This window comes from Cebus imitator, unplaced genomic scaffold, assembly GCF_001604975.1.
Source record: "Cebus imitator isolate Cc_AM_T3 unplaced genomic scaffold, Cebus_imitator-1.0 Scaffold194, whole genome shotgun sequence".
In the NCBI taxonomy this organism is placed as follows: Eukaryota; Metazoa; Chordata; class Mammalia; order Primates; family Cebidae; genus Cebus; species Cebus imitator.
The window spans coordinates 1,079,549-1,101,214 of NW_016107509.1; the positions used below are offsets into that span (position 1 = coordinate 1,079,549).

The following is a 21,666-nucleotide window of genomic DNA, read 5'->3' on the forward strand; positions in this document are numbered from 1 at the left end:
CAGAGGCAGGAGAATCACTTGAACCCGGGAGGCGGAAGTTACAGTGAGCTGAGATCGTGCCACCGCACTCCAGTCTGGGTGACAGAGTGAGACTTCGTCTCCAAAAAAAAAAAAAAAAGAAAAGAAACTCAAGTCAGTTCACTCTTTTTTTGGTTAATAACACTGTTAAAAGTTTTGAAATAACATTAAAACATTTTCTGAGAATCCGAATAATAGGTGGCCTTGAAATTTTTCCCCTTTTCTCTTTCCTTTATACTCAAATATTTTTGAGAGCACCATAGAGCTTTTTTGAGGGAGATTATCTATCTAATCTATCTACATATCTATCTACCTACTATCTAATTTCCTATTCAAAATTAAAATAGAAAGATTTAAAACATTAAAATATACAAATACTCATTCCATTGTCGTCAGAGCAATGATATCATAGCACATCATGCATCTGTTGGAAAATTCCACTGTATACTCACAAGACAATGAGAGCGAGCAACAAGGCAAATAACCTCTTATTATAATATTGTTGTTTTGTGGTTTTTTTTTTTTATCTCTCAGACCCTCTGAAAGGTCCTGGGAACCTCCAGGGAGGCTTCAGATCATACTTTGAAAATTGCTGTCATAAATAATTGAAAGATGTCACATCTTTAATTGTAATGTATTTGCATACATTCAGCTTTGCAAAGCCCCTCCTAATAACATAGTTTACAAAATCTGAATCAATAGGAAAGGGTATTTGTGTGTGTATATCAACAGGGTAATTCTTTTTTTTCTACAGTTGTGGAAATTCTTGAAGCCCAATACTCCACTGGAATCTCGGATTTCTAAGCAATGGTGTGAAATTGGTTTCCAAGGTGATGATCCTAAAACAGATTTTCGAGGAATGGGACTTCTGGGACTATACAATTTGCAGTAAGTAAAATGACCGACACCTGAGGGTTTGAGTGATGTTTTGGTCTCCTCATATTGAAATGGCAAAAGGTGAGTAGTTAGCTTCAAAAGCTACTTCCCATAACATTCTAAGAAAACATTCAAGTTCCCTGAAAGGCTAGGTTCATAAAATGTTAAAAGTGTCTGCTACCTTCCTTGTATTTCAGCAAACTTCATGGATTTTTAAAGCAAATCTCAAATATATTTAAAAATTGTTTTATTATTTAAAATTTTCAAACATATGTAAAAACAGGGAAGATTGTAATGAACACCCTTGTATTGATCATCCAGATTCAGTGACTGCTGAGGTTTTGAAATATTCATGACATTTTTTGGCAGAAGGGAATTAATGATAATTCTACACTGCATTTCACTCTTTATATTTCAAAAAGTAGTTCTAAGAAATTTCAGTGTTACCTCACATTAACCACAATGCCATTATCACACTGAACAAAATTAACAAAGATTCCTTAGTGTCATCTTTATCCAATACGTATTCAAATTTCCTGATTCCCTCAAAAATACTTTTTACAGCTGGTTTGTCCTAGTGCACTTCCATGTAAGATCTACACATTGCACTTAGTTACTATGCCCTTTGGTCTTCTTAAATTAGATCAGTCTCTCCTGCTGTGTCCCTTCCTTTTACCCACTCCTCCATGTCATTACCTTGAAGATTTCAGGTCAGTTGTCCTGTAATAATATGTCCCATGGTCTGGATTTGTCTGTTTGCACTTGTATCCATCCCCTGTACTTCCTGAAAATTGGTGGTATGCAGACAGGCCTGAAGAGATTCAGGTTGGCTCACAGCGGGAGGCCTTCAGTCCCTCTACTCTCAGCCCTGTGCTGTGACGAATCAGAAGGCTCCCAGCCTGATGCCTCCAGTGTAATGTCCACCATCAGCCTTTCCTCCTTCCATGATCTTTACTGAACCAACTAATTAATTATATAAAAAGTGCTTTTCTATTTGTTATTTTTCTTATAATTGTTGGCTGAAATTTTTAAAGACTTCATTTCCCTTATAGAGTATAGTTGTTTGGTTTCTCTGAAATATAGGCAGGACAGATATTCAGTTTTCTATTTGGTTGCCAATTCTCAGAGTCAGGAGTTGGTAGCTTGGTTCTCTTGTTAGTGACCAATTTTTTTTTTTTTTTTTTTTTTTGCTCTATCTCTCTATTTTTAAAACACCATTTGTTAACTCCTGTGTTTTTATGTGTTTTTTGTAACTCAACTAATTGTACTTGTTATTTTTTTCATACTTTAATTCAGTATATGTAGTCATTATTAATTTTTGAGCCAAAGGGTTCTTTCAAGTTGGTTCTTGTGTCCTTTGACAGTACCACATTAGGGCAGTGATGTATTTTGAAAAGAAGTTAAGCCTTACTCAGTCATTTTAGTCACATCCCATTTTTACCCTAGATCTTTCCCTTTATTTTAAATTTAAGCAGTTTAATAATCACCCATTCTTTTATGAAATGTTTTAATGTTAATGAATGGAAAGTAAACATTAATGACAGTGTTACAGGTAAGTGATAAAGTCGGAGCTTTTGAATAACTGGGACAATTGTCCTTCCACTGAAAAATTAAATTAAATCTCTACCTCACCTCAGTTCATAAGTTGAAAGTCCGAAACAAATCTTTCCTACCTTTAGAAGAAAATCAAGATATCTGAGTAAGGAGAGATCTCCTAAAGACACGAGCAAAAAAAGCATCAACTGAAAAAGAAGAATCATTAAATTTCACACATTAAAAGTAAAAATTGCAGTAAGATAAGCCTCTGTAAACAAAGTAAAACAAGTTGAGATTGACATCCACATAAATGATAAAGTATCTATGTTCAGTATATTATTCTCTATAAGGTTATTTGTCTTTTTTATTTGAGGACATTTTTACACTCACTGCACCAAAAATATGAACAGATGAGATGTAAAAGAAGAAACCCAGATGACTGACAAAAGTATGAAAAGAAACTCAATTTCATTAACAACTATGAATGCGTGCATTACAATTGCTGAGTTGGGTTTGAAATTTCCTGAGAGGAAATTAAAGAACTTCTTTTACCCTTTGGATTTATGCAGGAAATATACACACATCACATTAAATAATATATGCTATTGTTTCATCATTGTCTCTATGAATAACTTTTTATGAATTATTTTTGAGGGTGTGCAGCTTTGTGTGTTTATTAGGAAACTTCACCACCCTTTTCCTCTTAGAATAAAATATTACTAACATATCTAAACCCAATAAGATATTTTCCATTCATCCAGAATTCAAATTCCCAGTGAATATTTGAAATATACCCTTTCTCATCTCCTCCAGTCTCTTCTTTCTCTCATCATGTTCCTTCGCCGAGGCTTCTGCCTCTGAAGTCCTCCAAACACTGAACTATTCTACGCTTTCTTCTATAACCCTTCTTCACAATAAAATCCTTGGTTCTCTGGGTAATGGCAAAGCTCTTAATTAAATTTTCAAAATCTACTGAATACATTCCTAAATCTGTGTGGGTTTCGCAGCTACTCTACTATGTCATTACATTTGGAAAATTCTGTTGTGAAAAGTTGTTTGTTCCCCGGAGGAGCTGAAACAAATGATAATCTTATGCCAGTATCCATCTCTGCATTCAAAATGACCTCAAGTTGGATTAAAATGAATATATTCAGCAAGTAAGCAAGTATATAGAGTTACAGCTTTCTTTCCCTTCCACTGCAGGTATTTCGCAGAAAGGGATGCCACAGCAGCTCAGCAGGTCCTATCTGACTCTCTCCATCCAAAATGCAGGTAATCGTTGAAAATAAAAGATGAATTAGGTTTTATGGGTTAGATCAAATTAACTTCGTCTCCTGCATGTATCTGTTGATGAGCTTCTCAGGAGAATGAGGCTTAAAGATTTTTCAAACAAACCCTGTGATAAATGCTGAGCTGGAGGGTTAAAACTTCAGGTACTTAGTCCAAGATTTTGGATGTCAAGTGGCACGATTCAAGTGAGATATGTATTTAAAGGGACTGATAGTGTCACTAGTATCCAAGAAGACTGAGGAGGTGGGCGTGGAAGAAGGGCAGGGTCTGGGAGAGAGTCCAAAGATGAGAAAGCATGAAGGGAGATGAGAAGGGAGAATGGAAGTCAGAGACCAACTGAGAACATCTGGAATTGCTGAGGCTTTTTTTTTTTTCTTTCTTATAAAATTCTAGATTCTAAATTATTTGCATTTTCAATTTACTTTTCTAAATTTTTTTTCTTTAACTGATTACATGAAGGGATATCACTAAAGAAGAAATAAGGTATTTTTCTTTGTTTTGTGTTTTATTGTTTTTATTTTGTTTTAGAAAAAGCATGGGCAAGAATTTTTTTAAGGAACTCTGAATTTATTTGTTTCAAAAAGCCAACATTCTCAAACTTTTAATCTAATATAGTTAATTATAGCTGGGCTATGTTTTAACGAACTGAAAACCAGATAAGACTCACCAGTTGGAAAATGTCAGTCTTTCTACAGCCATGATGAAACCTGGTTAGAGAAACATTATGAACACTCACCTAAAGGCTGAACACCTCGCCAAACCTGCTCTGACACCATTTACCCCAGAGAGGGGTGTTTTATTTGGGAATTTTGTTGCACAGAGCAACTTTGCTCTTCTATTAATATATTCAATTTGATTATTATAAATGGTAGTTGTGTGTGTGTGTCTGTATTAGTCACTCTTCTTAGAAGGAGTTCCATTATTTTGCAATCATAGCTTCATATTACTTTTTTCTCTTCAGCATGATGGTGGATTAGTTGTTAGTATTCATGTTTACTAAGTAAATCCAAAATTTTATCAGAACCTTCTCAAAATTCAGGGATAGGTTGAGTTGAGCTTCCTCGCCCCCCACCTTACTATTTTATTCATTCTAGCTTCATTTGGCTAAGATTTGTTGGGTCATATTTCATTTCCCAAATTTACATTTATAACCTTTTATAAGATTAAAAAGTCATACCTTTAAGAAAAACACTCTCATTGTTTAGCTCTTTCTTATTATATGTTTAAAATCAAGCTATTTTAATTTTTTTTTTTTTTTTTGAGACGGAGCCTCACTCTGTCACCCAGGCTGCAGTGCAGTGGCACGATCTGGGCTCACTGCAACCTCTGCCTCTTGGGTTCAAGCAATTCTCTGCCTAAGCTTCCGAAGTAACTGGGATTATAGGAATCCACCACCACACCCGGCTAATTTTTGTATTTTTAGTAGAGATGGGTTTCATCCTCTTGGCCAGGTTGGTCTTGAACTCCTGACCTCTTGATACACACACCTCAGCCTCCCAAAGTGCTAGGACTACAGGCATAAGCCACCATGCCTGGCCTATTTTAATTTTTTTTCTTTTTCTTTTTGAGATGGACTCTTGCTCTGTCACCAGGCTGAAGTACAGTGGCACAATCTTGGCTCACTTCAACCTCTGTCTCCCGGGGTCAAGAGATTCTCCTGCCTCAGCCTCCCGAGTAGCTGGGACTATAGGCATGTGCCACCACACTCTGCTAATCTTTTGTATTTTTAGTAGAGACGGAGCTTCACCGTGTTAGCCAGGATGGTCTCAATCTCTGTGATCTGCCTGCCTTGGACTTCTAAAGTGCTGGGATTACAGACATGAGCCACCACGCCCAACCACTATTTTAATTTTTTAACTACATCTTCTGAGTATTTCTGTAATGTAGAGACTCTAAACTCCCTCTAATTAAAACTGGCCAGGGAATCTGTCCATGAGCTCAGGTGGCATTTCCTGGAGGAACATCAGTCGGAAGACACCAGTTCTCCATAGTTCTTGGAAAGTGACAACAATAAGCTCGCAGTATTTTTGATTAACCATTGGAGAGGGACTGACTTTGTTTGTCTATGAGTCATTCTTAAAGAAAAGCTTTATAGTTGTATCTCCCGTGTTAGCTATCCAAGAGAAAGTATTTGAGGTTTGGAGTGACTACTCTTATTTAAAAAGAGACTAGCATGTGTGTGTGTTTGCAAAAATGTGTAGTCACATATATAAAATTACTATGCTTTATCCCTCAAACTACAATAAAATTGAATCAATAAAGTTTATATATTAATTACCTCAAACTGATGGTAAATATCATTGGATACAGATCAGCATATTTTGAAAATGCTACTGCCCTTCACTGATGTCTGATAAAAGTATATATGGATTGATTATGATATCAATCTAAGTTCTGTCAAGCCCTGAATATTTCAGGTGTTCAAGACAGAGAAGTCAATGTGTACTAAGGAAAGCTCTTTCCTGTCTATCCTTCAGCAAGCGTGACACATTACTGCTCTTGTAAACATCCACTGATTGAATACTAAAGTAACTTGAGGGATAAAAGTGGATTCAAGTTTAAGAAGAAAATTTTGACTGTTAGTTTGTGTGTGTGTGTGTGTGTGTGTGTGTGTGTGTGTTTTCTCCTGATGAGAGGAGTGCAATCTGTTTGGGACAGGATAGCCAGTAAGTATCAAATAAGTAGAGATCATTTGGCCTTTCCTTATATTTCCAATGCAGATAGAGATGTGATTTAATAAATATGGGAACACTGTGTATTTATAAAGCTTTGTTGAAGAGAAAATAGGTGCTTATAAATTCTTATATATAGAATTTCTTAAATTGCACACATATATCATTTTAGTTGGATATGAATCTTTAAGGTAAAAAAAAATCTCCTGATTCCCCTTCAGCTGTTTGACTTGTTAGCTAGAAGTTACATTTTAAAAACAGGTGTCACAGGCTGGGTGCGGTGGCTCCTGCCTGTAATCCCAGCACTTTGGGAGGCTGAGGTGAGTGTATCACAAGGTCAAGAGATCGAGACCATCCTGACCAACATAGTGAAACCCTGTCTCTGGAAAAAAAAAAAAAAAGGTGTCACATTTTAATATGAATTAAAAACAGTTATTTTGAATTATAACTTTATAGAATAGAAAGTACACAAGTACACATAGTTCAATATCAATTCTGTGTAATATTTTTGTGATTGTGTGTTGTGTGTATTTTATGTGTGTCTTATAATAAAATATTTGCTGTGTATTCTGGAGAACTCTCCTTCTAGTTAGAGAGAAACTAAATATTCATAATAACTAGTTTTTACATTGTATTGAGTTCAAATACCAACTACAGTTTATACAATTTAGACAAATTTTATATATAAGAATTTATAAGTGCCCATTTTCTCTTCAACAAAGATTTATAAATAAACAGTACCTCCTTATTTGTTAAATTACAATTCTATCTGCATTGGAAATATAAGAAAAGGCCAAATGACCTTAGTGTTAAATAATGAATGAAAGTTACATCCATCACGAAGAAGAATGGACCTGATTCCTGCCTCCTCCTGTTGGCTGTATGGAGGGGAATGGGAGTGGGGCAGATGCACACAGCGTAATAGAATGTAGGCACAGTGAGCCCACATGGCACCACCACACTCTAGCCTAGGTAACAGAACAAGGCCCTGTCTCCTAAAAAAAATAAAGAAAGAATGTAAGCCAGTGTATACTGACCTGGCTTCTATGGTAGAACCCTTTCTTCACATAGTCTTATTCAGAAGCTCAAATTACAAAAACACATGAAAATGGAGCCTCTGTGGCTTACTGACTTAGCTTAGCAGGAAGAAATACCGTAGCACTTACTGAGACAGAATTTTTTAAACCTGTAAATACTCCCTCCTTTCCTCCCTCCTTCCCTACCTCCCCTGCTTCCTTTCTTCCTTCCTATCTCCCTCCCTTCCTTCCTTCCTCCCTTACTTTTTTTCTCCCTCCCTCCCTTCCTTTCTTCCTTTTCTTTCTTCCTTCCTTCTTTCCTTCTCTCCCCCTCCTTCCTCCCTCCCTCTCTCTCCTTCCTCTCCTCCTTTCCTTACCTTCCTTACTTCCCTCCCTCCTTCCTTTTTTCTTCCTTTTTTAACTCAGTCATTTACTTATCAATAGACATTTATTTGGCATCTACCATGTACCAGGCATCACAAATAAGGTCGGTAGGATAAACACCACTGGGTAAAACCAGACGAAATGCAGTGGGGAATCATGAGAGAGTGAGGTAACATTTAGCTACCTCCACAGATGTTTCAGGAAGGAGGCGTTTGATCATTAATGATAGTGTAAAAGAATATCTTCATGTTTGGCCTTTAGGACTGTCTCCCACAGCTGTACTAAAGTGAATAGGAGGTAAATAGCATGGCCTTAAATAATTCCATTTCTGAGCTTCATATAAATTGTATTGTGTCTTTTAAAATTGATAACACTTAAATTAGTAAGTGTTGGATAACTGAGCTACAGACATCTCTGCATATAGTTCACAGTTTTAACATAAGCATTAAAAGAGAACAAGTACCAATTAGAGATTAAATCTGATTTATTTACATATTCATTCATCTATTCAGCAAATTCAGCAAAGCAGAATGGGAGAAGAAAAGGATGGATAAGGCAATTGGGTGAGTATGAGATCTCACATGGAAGGATGGTCAGTCTGAACCAGAACCAGAACCAGAACTGGAGTATCATGAAAGACAAGGGTGAAATTCTACTTGTCCTGATGGAAATATGCAATCTAGTTAAAATGTTCAAAGCATGCTTTTACATGTTTGCAGATTTATCTGCATGGTTATATGAAATTACTCAACCTATGACTAACTGACAAGGTAGAAAGTTGTAATTATAAGAAAATGATTTTCAGAAAGCATTTAGAATTGTGATTTCTGAAAATCATTTCCTTATAATTACAATTAGAATTGTGTTTGGTAGTTTTCTTTTAAGGATTTTATCAAATATTGGGCTGGTTGATAAAAATTTAATTTAGGTTTTTTATAATACCCCATATCATCCAAAAATATTTCTGAACAGAGAATTTTTTTCTGTGCTGAGTTTATATCAGCAGAGAATATTTAACAACTCAAGTTCCCTTAATTTTTGGTAGGCATGTAAATAAGAAACTAGAAAATATACACTTTGTTAAGATACTTATTTAAATTTTTCTAATCTTAAAAGTAATATGCAGTTTATTATGGAAAAGTAAACAAAAAATCATCCGAATCTCACTACTCTAGCATACTCATGTTAACATTTTGTGGCATTTTATTCTAGTTTTTTTCCTTGCACATCTGTGTGTATATAATAAAATGGCTTGCTCCATTCGTAATGTTTTATATACTGCTTAAATCATCTGTAAGAAGATAATTTTAATCAATTATAATATATGAGATTACCATAATTTATTTCACTGTCTTCTTTAGGATCATTGACATTATTAAAAATGCTACAATGAATATCCTTATCTATAAAGCTTTGTCCACTTCGGATTTTTTTTTCTATCATATATTTGGAAATGGAAAGGTCAAAGGTATATGAACTACCAATTCTCTTGATACACATTACTGAATTACAAAATTGCAAAAGTCAAGGTTTTGATAGTGTAGAGAAAGAAGGGTGACCTGCCATTCTGATAATTTAATACTAAGTTAAAAATCAGATTATCAATTATTAAAATGCCTTTTTTTGTGTGTGAAGTGAAAGCATGTTTACTAAGAAAATAAAGAATAAAAGAAAAGAAAAGCTACTCCATGGGTGGAACAGCCCCAAGAGCTGCTGCTTGGCTATTTTTCTGGTTATTTTCTTAATTATTTGCTGAACAGGGGTAGATTATTAATGAGTTTTCTGGGAAAGGGGTGGGGAATTCCTGGAACTGAGGGTTCTTCCCCTTTTAGACCATAGGGTAACTTCCTGACATTACCATGGCATTTGTACACTGTCATGGCACTGGTAGGAGCGTCTTTTAGCTGCTAATGTTAAATGCTTATTTTTTATATGTGACACACAGTTGTTTTTGTGGCTTACATTTCATAGGTACTCATTTGCAATTGTGGGCATCAATATAACTGACCTGGCATATAATCTGCTGGTCAGTGGAGCTCTGAAAACCCACTTCTACAATATCGCCCCAGAAGCTCCAACATTGTCTCACTTTCAGCAAACGTTCTGTAAGTATCCTGTTGTGTAATTATCAATATTGGGTTCTAGGCTGGACACAACAGCTCGCCCCTGTAATCCCAGCACTTCGGGAGGCCAAGGCAGGTGGACTGCCTGAGCTCAGGGGTTCGAGAACAGCCTGGCCAACATGGTGAAACCCCGTCTCTACTAAAAATACCAAAGTTGGCCAGGCGTGGTGGTGCACACCTGTAATCCCAGCTACTTGGGAGACTGAGGCAGGAGCTTGTGCAAAAGATCTTGAACCTGAAAGGTGAAGGTTCCAGTGAGCTGAGATCACGCCACTGTACTCCAGCCTGAACAACAGAGTGAGACTCCATCTCAAAAATATATATATATTTTTATATATAAGTATATAAATATATATAAATAATAGAAGTATATAAATTATATAATATATAAATGTATAATATATAAGTATATAAATATATAAATAATATCATTATATAAATATATAAAATAATATATATAAGTATATAAATATATAGAAAGATTTATATAAGTTTCTATAGAACACTCCAGACAAGGGTCAAAGCTGAGAGATCTTTGTGATTTGGCTGCTTTGGAGCCTTTGAACTTCTTTTGGTTTTGATTTTTTTGTTTTCTCATTCAAAAACCTGCACTTATGTTTTCAGGCATGGTAAATCCTTCTCTTGCATAATATCCAGTTTATGCCCCTCTGGTCTGACTCAAAGACATCATGGTTGTTTCTCTCCCTCGAGTCCTCATGGCATAGCACTTAGGAGTGCAGGTTCTGAATAATTCTCAGATCTATGTTTTAGCAGAAATGAAATCTCCAAAAAGGATTAGAAGATAGTCGAAACCCTCCTAGAAAGTAGAACAAACAGTGTGGCGATTCCTCAAGGACCTAGAAATAGAAATTCCATTTGACCCAGCAATCTCATTACTGGGTATATATCCAAAGGATTATAAATTGTTCTGTTATAAAGACACATGCACATGTATGTTCATTTTGGCACTGTTTACAATAGCAAAGACCTGGAACCAACCCAAATACCCATTGATGATAGACTAGATAAAGAAAATGTGACACATATACACCATGGAATACTATGCAGCCATAAAAATTGATGAGTTCGTGTCCTTCATAGGGACGTGGATGAATCTGGAAACCATCATTCTCAGCAAACTGACACAAGAACAGAAAACCAAACACCATATGCTATCACTCATAGGCGGGTGTTGAACAATTAGAATACATGGACACAGGGAGGGGAGCATCACACACTGCGGTCAGTAGTGGGGAGCTAGGGGAGGGACAGTGGGGATGGGGAGGGTAGGAAGGGATAAGGAGGGGAGAAATACCAGATACAGGTGATGGGGGGATGAAGGCAGCAAACCACCTTGCCATGTATGTACCTATGCAACAATCCTGCATGATCTGCACATGTACCCCAGAACCTAAAATACAATTTAAAAAAATAGAACAAAAAGGCATAGATGAAAAATAGAAAATAAAAAAGGTTGTCAAATTAATGGATCATTCTATGAGGTCTTATATCTGAATAATAGAAGTGCCAGAAAAATAGTGGTGAAAACTAAGGAAAGGGAATCAAAGAAATAAATTAAGAAAAATTTTCAGAACTAAAGTATGAGTTTTCATGCTTAAAGTAATTAGCACCAACATAATAGATTAATGTAGACTCTCACCAAGGTCCTAATCATTGTGAAATTGAATGACATTGGAAAGAGATGACCCCAACAATTTCCAAAGCTGTCACATAATGAATGGGGAATCAAGATGACATTGGACTTCTCAATAGCAACATTGTATCCTAAAAAATAGAATATTGTCTTCAAAAGTTAAGAGAGACTGGGCGCCGCACCTCACATCTGTAATCCCAGCATTTTGGGAAGCTGAGGTGGGAGAATTGCTTGAGCCCAGGAGTTTGAGAACAGCACAGGCAACATAGCGAGGCCCTGTCTCTACAAAAATAAAAAATTAGCAAGCTGTAGTCCCAGCTACTCAAGAGGCTGAGGTGAGAAGATCGCTTGAGCCCAAGGAGGTAGAGGCTGCTGTGAACTATGATTGTGCCACTGCACTCCAACCTGGGTGACAGAGCAAGACCCCATCTCAATCAATCAATCAGTCAATCAAAGTTAAGAGAATATTTTTTAAAACTAAGAGAATATGATTTCCAGTTTAGAATTTTACACCCAATATAACTTACTACCTTACCAATCAAGTATGGGAATAGAATAAAGAGTTTTTTAATGCAAGGTCTTTTAACATTTTACTTCCCTGCACCTTTGTCAGGAAGCTAATTTCCACAAAATAAGAGAGTAATCCTAAAGGAATAAATGGGGTCTAGAAAATATTGAAAGCTATCCCAGGAGAACAGTGAAGGGAAAGCCCAAGATATCTGTGTGATTGGCTGCAAATAATAAATCCAGACTCTAGACGGTCAGAAGGCTGTGAGAGAGACTCTTTGAAGAATGTGAAATTGACAGAATATTACCATGTTTTAACATATTGAGAGGACATTGGCATATTTAAGAGATAGTATAGGCTTAAATTAAGGGGAAGCCAGGCAAATAAACAGAGAAGGCAGTTATTAATACAAAGTAAAGAAAAGGGTGAGGAAATAAGTGACCATATGGCTGGGGTGACTGAAAGGGAGCTACATTTTCATCTTTTATAAAGAAAAAAAAAATCTAATCAGGTAATGAAAAGCATGTTGATCAGAGTTATGGAGATCAATAACTAAAATAATCAGCTAAAAGAGTTGAAATGGGGCAGGCACGGTGACTCACACGTTTAATCCCAGCACTTTGGGAGGCCGAGGCAGGTGGATCACAAGGTCAAGAGATCGAGACCATCCTGGCAAACATGGTGAAACCCCATTTCTACTAAAAAAAAAATACAAATATTAGCGGGGAATGGTGGCGTGTGCCTGTAGTCTCAACTACTTGGGAGGCTGAGGCAGGAGAATCACTTGAACCCAGGAGGTGGAGGTTGCAGTGAGCCGAGATCATGCCACTGCTCTCAAGCCTGGCAACAGAGTGAGACTCCGTCTCAAAAATAAATAAATAAATAAATAAATAAGAGTTGAAATGTTGCTTTAAGAAAGCAGGAATTAGGGCAGGAAACTGCTTTTTTTTTTGAGGTGTTTTTTTGTTTTTGTAACAAGACTTGTTAAACTATTTGACTCTGAACAATGTGCATGTATACCTTAGATAAAAATGAAAAGGAAATTATTAATTTAAATTAAAATTATAATTAAAATTATAAATTTAAATTAAATTTAAATTATAAATTATACTTCACAACTTGTTAATGGAAAATGTAAGTCCCTTACATACATTATTACAGCTCCTGCTTTGATAATTGGATGATTATATTCACTTCTATAACAATTCTGAGCATCTCCAACAAATATGATTCAGATATTGCTATGGATCAGACTCTGTGCTGAGGAAGACAGACATCTAAACAAATACCTAAAATGTGGTGGGTCCAGCATTATCTTCAGGGAAACAAAAAAGTCTTTAAAAAAATAAAATGTAATGGGAAGAATTTAGTGATTGACGAAGTAAAGATACTGCTTCTAAAAATTGGAAAAGTTGCTGGCGCAGTGCCTCACTCCTGTAATCCCAGCACTTTGGGAGGCCGAGGAGGGCAGATCACTTGAGGTCAGGAGTAGAAGACCAGCCTGACCAACAGGGTGAAACCCTGTCTCTATGAAAAATACAAAAATTGGCCAGTTGTAATGGTGCATGCCTATAAGCCCAGCTGCTTGGGAGGCTGAGGCATGAAAATTTCATAAAACCAGGAGGTGGAGGTTTGTAGTGAGCTGAGATTGTGCCACTGCACTCCAGCCTGGGCGACAGAATGAGACTATGTATCATAAATAAATAAATAAACACTGAAAATGTCTGTGGCAGCCATAGCTCACTCAGCCTGGAATTCAGGGAATTTTCTCCACAGCAAATGCCACTTTTGAAGAGACCTGAAGGATGAATGGCAGGAAACAAGGCAATGATGGCTGAGTGGTCCAGTGAAGGCCATAAAGCAAAAGAGTATGTGGATTTAAGAAAACAGAGTATAGAGTTTGCAGGGTGGTAACTAGAGAGGGCACTGGAAGCCTAAAAGCAGGATGGAGGGCAGTCCTGAAGAGCTCTGTAAGGCATGTCAAAGAGCATCAACGTGCAGATAAAGAAAGCCTCTTGCTGTGTTTCCCTGGCCCCTTATACTTGCCCTATTCTGTATTGACCATAATCATTAGGGAAATCAGGGAAGTAGTTCTTAGGGAAGGTAGAGTGAGTTTAGTTTTAGACATACTGAGGGTGAGCTGCTCTTGGGAAATCCATATGGGGCTGCATGGTGGGCATTATAATAATGTAGGGCTCTGGAGTGCGCTTGAAGAATTAGAAAGGTGCAAGCTACAGATTTGTGATTCATCAGCACCTGGGAGAATATCAGAGTCACACAATGGGGGAGTGCTCCCAGGAAAGAGTCAAAGTTAGAGTCATAAAAAATTGGCATTTAAGGGCAGGTATCTTTTGTTCACTGCTGTATCCTCAGCACAGAGCCTGGTACAGGGTGGAGTTGCTCAGTAACTAGTGGATGGATGGGTGGGTGGGTGGAAGGATGGATGGATGGACAAAATATTGGCTGATGTTTTTTGCAGGAGAAAGGAGAGTCTAGTTTCTATGGGAAATTTTAGCCTTAGGCCAGACATAGTGGCTCACACTTGTAATCTCAGCACTTTAGGAGGCTAAGGCGGGAGGATCACTTAGGCCCAGAAGTTCAAGACCAATCTGGGTAACATGGTGAAACCCCATCTCTACAAAAGAAAAAAATATTAGTCTTGGCCTGGATTGATACACTTCCAAGATAATCCTAGCCCAGATGAGCAAGTATGCAATAGGATTACATATTTCCGAAGGCCCTCGTCAAGTTTTGGAAGCAGCAGCAATCCCCCTAGGATTGTGGTGTATATAGGCAGAGGGACTCAGGCCTCTCTAAGGGAAACACGCTGTGCCCTAGAGTCATTGTTCCTCAATCAGACATGATCAGTTCTGCACGTCTCTGTAATATTCTTGCAATTACCTGTGTGCTTGCATATGTCTCTACTCTACTAGCCGAATGCAGTGAAGCAAAACCAAGACATTCAAGCAGCAACAGAATGCCACAGGCTGGAGTCAGAGAGCCAAATTAGTATTCAAAACAAGTATTCCATCTAGGTAGAAGAATATAAGAATATAATGGCTTTATCCTTCTGACTTCACAGTATTATTCGGTGAACACTGAGCTGCCAAGGCAGTATGTTACAAAAATTGCATTTAGTCTGAAGCTCCACTGAACACACAGCCCCAGTGAAATGGAACAAGTTAGGTGTAATGAGCAGAAGGGAAAGTATGATGGCCGGAAAAAGAAAAAAGAAACTATTTTTTCTTTGACCTCCAAAAGAAGGAACTATTCCGTAGGAATAAGAACCAGAGGAACAGAATGCACTGGGAAAGGCAGCCTATTGCCGTGGTGGAAATTCAGCTGGTTTCAGGCCTTGGTTCCCAGCTTTCAGCTGTACCTGTAATTGTAGACCATTCAAGGAACTCATCTAAGCCCAATGTCCTCACCTGAAAGGTGGATTTGTAGTGTCTGTGTTACCTGTTCCACAAAGCTGATGTAAAAATGCAATGAGACGGTGGGAAAATAGCCTGGCCTCTGTTTTCTCCCTCTCCTTTCCATGCTGCTTTGTTGGCTTCCCTAGTGAACAAATCATCAGCTGCAAATGTGCTCCTGTCTGCCCCTCTCCAATAGACTGAGCGTTAGGGAGCCCAGGAAGTCTACCTTTTTCTTCATCTGCAATACCTAGTACTGTGTCTGTTCCATATTTGTTCATTGGCAGATGAGTTAACTGACAGATCAGACCAAATGAATTTTCGAACACTGTAATTTATATAAATGAGTGGAGTTTAATGATTATAATATGCACCTAGGAAGCCAGACCACCATTTCTGGATTTTGATTAAGATCATGTTACACGGTCTGTAATTATTTTCCTGATGAGATAGAGAAAGAGAGTCCCAGGGAATCAGTCTTCAGTCTTTGGAGGAAGAATTTTGAGAACAGTGTCAGTTTATGAGCCACCCCCTCCACTACCCTAACCCAAGCCCTTTAAACCTTTCAAGATGTTTTCCTGTAATTGTGTGTAAGGTGTGAAAACAGGGAAACAAAATGAATCCTCATTCTTCTATGACTGTGCCACACTACCTCACCTTTAGAGTGAGCTGCCAATATTCCTGCACCTTGTTGAAAAGTGAACATTTTATGTATATTGCAGGAAAATGAATTCTTCATTAAAAGATGATTTTTCACATTGCCTGTTTATCACTGTCAACAGGAGAAAAGATGCTGTCACTCATGAAATACTAATGAGATGTATTATGGATGATTTTAACTCATTGTATTGGAAACCTGATTCTGTGTACAAAATAGCTGCGTTTATTTGACCTCAGAGACCAGTCAGAAAAACTATGTATGTATTTTATATAGTAAGGAAATAAGAAACTATAAATTATCATAGATTTACTTTAGAACCATAAAAATTCTATGTGGTCAGAGAATCTTCTTGACCAAAGGTTCTCAACTTCAGTGACACAAGTTTCATCTTGTTGAATTGCAAGCCTGGTTAAATCTGAGAGGATCTGCATTTTTAACAAGTACCTCAGGTCATTCTGGGGATATTTTAGGAGTTTTCCCAGTCGCTTAAATGGACAGGTGATTAAATTCTTTTGGTTGGTTGAATAAGATACTGAGATCAGAGGAAACAAGTTTCTGTTGGTGTGCTCGAAAACAACCAGATGACAAACAGGCTCCAAATCATGGCATATGAAAAACGGTGAGGAGAAACAGGAAAAGAGAAAAGCCCGGGGCATAAAGGACACTTCAGACGCTTGAGCTGGAGAAGGATTGGAATTGTTCCGTGAAATACAGGGTAACAGATTTGGTCCCAGCATGAGGAAGAACCTTTATTTGTTTATTTGTTTGTTTGTTTTTTAGAGACAGAGTCTCTGTCGCTCAGACTGGAGTGCAGTGGCACCATCATAGCTCACTACAGCATCAAACTCCTGGGCTCAAGTGATCCTCCCGCCTCAGTCTCCCGAGTAGCTGGGACTACAGGGGCAAGCCACCATAGCCAGCTGATTTTAATAAAGCTTTTTGTAAGCCAGGTGTGCTGGCCCATGCCTGTAATCCCAGCACTTTGGGTGGCTGAGGCAGGGGGATCACTTGAGGTTAGGAGTTTAAGACCAGCCTGGCCAACATGGCGAAACCCCACCTCTACCAAAAATACAAAAATGAGACAGGCATGGTGGCACACGCCTGTAGTCCCAGCTACTCAAGAGGCGAAGTCATGAGAGTTGCTTCAACCTGGGAGATGGAGGCTGCAGTGAGCCGAGATTCACCACTGTGCTCCAGCCTGGGCAACAGAGCAAGATCCTCTCTCAAAAAAAGAAAAAAAAAAATTTTTTTTATTTGTAGAAACGGGGATTTCCTATGTTGCCCAGGCTGGCCTTAAACTCCTGGCCTCAAGTAAGCCTCCTGACTTTGCTTTCTAAAGTGTTGGGACTACATGTGTGAGCCACAGTGCCTGGCAAGAAAGAAACTTTTAAGAATAAGGTTCCTCACCCAGGAAAAAACAGTCAGTGTTGTCACCAGAGAAGTTTAGGCCTGAATGCTGCCTCCAGGAATCCAAGCATCAGATGAACAGAGACATATGAGATGGCTCCCGGGGCAACTGATACTTCTGATCTGGACCTTTTCTGATGTGGTCAGGTTCCCATGGTTCCCATGACAGTGATAGTGGAGCCCTGGCTTGTGTAACCTCAAGGCCAGTAGGGTGATGGTTGGTGTGTGCTCTCATCAGAAATGTTAAAAACAGTCATCTCAGTTCTTGTGTGTGGAGGGCCCAAAGGCAGGGTAGTCCTAAAAGAAATGGCATAAGCAGGACACAGTGGCATGTGCCTATAGTCTCAGCTATTAGGGTGGCTGAGACAGCAGGATCACATGAGGCCAGGAGTTCAAGGACAGCCTGAGCAACCTCACAAGATCTTGCCTCTAAAAAATTAATTAACTTAAAAAAAGAAAGAAATGGAACAATCAACCCAAAAGAAATGTATAATAATCTTTCCTACTCCTTCTCCTATATTTTCAGAGAGACCACATACTTTAAGAAGTAGGAGCACAATGAACAATGTAATGAGACAAGTAACCAGAGGGAAGGGTCTGTAGAAATGGACCAGCTGCCGGCCGCGTGTGTTGGGGGCAGTAAAGGTCACTCCTAATTTTGTATTAAAATAAAATATGAGTAAAGAGCTTTTAAATTTTGTTTATGAAATGATGTTGAGGGTTTTTCCATATATAGGTAGTTACCAGAAAAACAAAAAGTATTGATTTTTTTGGTACTATTAGAATTGAGTATGTTTATTCCAAATTCTCTTCTCATTCTCCCCTTCCCCATTTTCATTTATGCATGGAGGTGGAAAAGCAAGGATTCAAACCAGGTCGCTGGCTCTAGAAGCCTGTCTTCTATTTTCTACCTCCTTCTAATGTTAAGACAAAATTTTGCATAATGTTTGTTTCTCTTTTGTCTTCTTTTTCTTTTTTGAGACAGTTCTCGCTCTGTTGCCGAGCCTGGTGTGCAGTGGCGCAATCACAGCTCACTGCAACCTCAACCTCCTGAGCTCAGGTGATCCTCCGACCTCAGCCTCCCAAACAACTGGGACTACAGGCGTGTGCCACCATGCCTGGCTGCTTTTCTTTTTTTAAAACTAGGATTACTTCCTTAAATACTTTTCTTTCTAATATATACAGACATCTGAGCTTGCAGTAGTTTACCACCTACAAGTATCTAGTATTTGAAAAAAAACATTATTCACATTTCAATACTAAATGTGGTAGATAAAAATAATTAAACAAATGTGGTAGTGGGAGGGGGCGTAGTGGGGAACAAAACACAATGAATAGGTTCTTCTATGAAATACTTAACATTTATTCCCCAAATTGTTTCCATCCAGATCACTCATGGATAACATTTTTGAGATATAAAAGTATTTGAATATGAAATTATTGCTTCAGAGCAAGGAAGTCTTATTAACAATTTAATGTGGCTTAATGACCAGTCTGTGTTGTTCAGAGCTGATTTACAATTTTTATTGTCTCATAATAGAGTGTCAGAACGCATTTGTTTGATTTGTCGGGGTAATTTAAAACTTAAGTTATATCAAATATCAAGAGAATAAAGCCTGAGTGGGGTAATTTTGAAAGATTGGACCGTTACATTAATTTCATTAGGAGGAGAAAGATGAAGATGTCCCCGATGTGATTCATATTCTAGAGATGGCAGACTGATTTGTCTTCCTGCTTGAGAAGAGTGAGAATGATTCCAGGGCCAACTGCAAACAGCTTGCAGATTAGTAGACTTCTACTGCACTGACTTTAAAGAATCATCTTAAACAGTGATGTTTTCTTTCTTTCTTTTTTTTTTGTAACAGTGGTATTTTCTAGATTTTGACGTCTTTGAGCTCCGTAGTTGCTGTGGCTTGGTTCAGCATCTCCCTCAGCATTCAGAATGATTTTTGAATGTGATTAAAGACTTTTTTTCTCTTGCATTCTTATCATGTATTGTCTCCAACAGGCTACTTGATGCACGAATTTCATAAGTTTTGGATCGACGAGGACCCCATGGACATAATGGAATTTAATCGTGTGCGGGAGAAATTCCGCAAGAGGATCATAAAACAGCTGCAGAACCCAGACATGGCGCTGTGCCCACATTTTGCTGCCTCGGAAGGTTTAATCAACATGTAGTTCCCCACGCCAGTCTTAATGGATACCCTGGAACACTGCCTCATTGTCTTGTTAAATCTCTGCTTAGGTCGCAGCTCACACATTGAATGCACACAGTGATTGTATGCATGCCTTTTGGTACAGTATTTTCATCTCTTGGTCATAATTCCGAGATCCCCAGAGACCATTGTTTCTGGAGTATCTGTCATCCAGCGACTGCTCATATTGTGGCATTATGCAGTGTTACACCTTGCCTTGACACCCAGGTATGGAGAGAGTTTTCTATTTTTTTAGATTTTTTTTCCTCCCCCTCATAATTCAGCATTAAAGAACTGTATTTCTCTAGCTGTATTTTGTATGTAAGAGGTTTAGCTGAATCTTGTTCTGTGGAAGCCTTTTAATTTATTGATATGTTTCATGACTACTGCTGCTAGCATTTCAAGCCAGGTTCATGCTTGGACCTCATTCTGATAAAGTATAAGACTTTAAAATACGGACAGGGCCGGGCATGGTGGCTCATGCCTGTAATCCCAGCACTTTGGGAGGCCAAGGCGGGTGGATCACAAGGTCACGAGATCAAGACCATCCTGGCCAACATGGTGAAACTCCGTCTCTATTAAAAGATATAAAAATTAGCTGGGTGTGGTGGCGCATGCCTGTAGTCCCAGCTACTCGGGAGACTGAGGCAGGAGAATCCCTTGTACCAGGGAGGCAGAAGTTGCAGTGAGCCGAGATCATGCCACTGCACTCCAGCCTAGTGACAGAATGAGACTCCGTCTCAAAATAAAATAAAATAAAATAATACAGACAGACACATGATAAGCCAAACTATTCCTGCAAACATAGCTACGCTTCATGAAAATGTAATGAGGCTTACAAGAAGTAACTTTAGGTAGGAGCTGTTTTTGTTTGAAGTACTGCAGAATTATATTGTAACTTCTCCTCACCCCAGTTGCAATTGTGTCATCTGTATATCAAACTGTTTTATTCCCATAACTTCACTGGCTTGGATGCCTAAGTGTGTGATGCTTGAAGCCTCAGAAAAGAAATAAGCATATTTCAAAAGCTGCAAAAGGTTTTTCACTGCCTGCCTCTTGGCTGAACTAGGTTATACCCTGGCACTGTTCTGATCCAAGCATATTTGCTTGGGAAACTAAGTGCTGACTAGTTTTCTATGTCAAGGGGCAATATTAAAAAACAGTTTGCAAGAAAATGTGTTTCAAGAGAGCAACCTAAGCTAAGTCACTCTCAATATTTCTTGAAAATAACAACCTTGTCTTGTATCACTGGAAGAAGTAAATTGCTTAGAAGGAGAAAAGTCAAATTGTTCCAGGACTACTGAAAATCATTTTAGAAACCATGATTTAGTTTGGAATTATGATTGTAGTCTGTTGAATAGTATTTACCATGGCATTTCATACCCATGGTATTTTATACCTTCTGACTATCAATTTTAGTATTATTAGATGTTTGTGTAATCACTTGCTTATTTAAATGAATTTTGAGTACTGCCTAATTGTCAGTTATATGAATAAATTACATGTCATTCTACTGTAACATATAGTGGGTTTCATATTAATATTTTTGTGCTCATCCAGCTTCTGAATATGCAAATGTGTGAGTGAATAGAATGTCAAAGACAGACAACCTGGAGCTGACTATAAATCACGCCACCATTCAGAGTTTTTGGGTGTGAGTTAGAACGTGTTCATCACTTCCTAGGAAACCTGGCATGGCTGTTGTTAGATAAAGCAGAAACATTAACTACCCATTGCTTGCTTGTCCTTTCTCTCCCTTCTGGGATTGCATTATCCTTTCCCTTTCAGCCATGTACCAGGTGGCAGCATTTTGCATTGCCTTTCTTAAGGCCCTGTGTCCTTTCTTAGAACGAGGAAGGGAAAAGAGTTGGTTAGCACATGGTGGATACCATGACAAGAATGTATATTCC

The 21,666-nt window shown here is 38.1% G+C and overlaps 1 protein-coding gene across 1 annotated transcript in view; it reads left to right on the forward strand.

The window, feature by feature from the left end:
• The window catches only part of ELMOD1 (ELMO domain containing 1), a 75,808-nt gene extending 54,529 nt beyond the window's left edge, over positions 1-21,279 (forward strand). The window contains exons 7-11 of the mRNA XM_017547051.2: positions 773-906; positions 3,634-3,702; positions 8,305-8,355; positions 9,764-9,897; positions 19,567-21,279. Of these exons, the coding sequence (XP_017402540.1) occupies positions 773-906; positions 3,634-3,702; positions 8,305-8,355; positions 9,764-9,897; positions 19,567-19,739 (561 nt within the window). The 3' untranslated portion in view covers positions 19,740-21,279. The remainder of the gene's footprint in view (positions 1-772; positions 907-3,633; positions 3,703-8,304; positions 8,356-9,763; positions 9,898-19,566) is intronic.
• Positions 21,280-21,666: the final 387 nt, after the last annotated feature.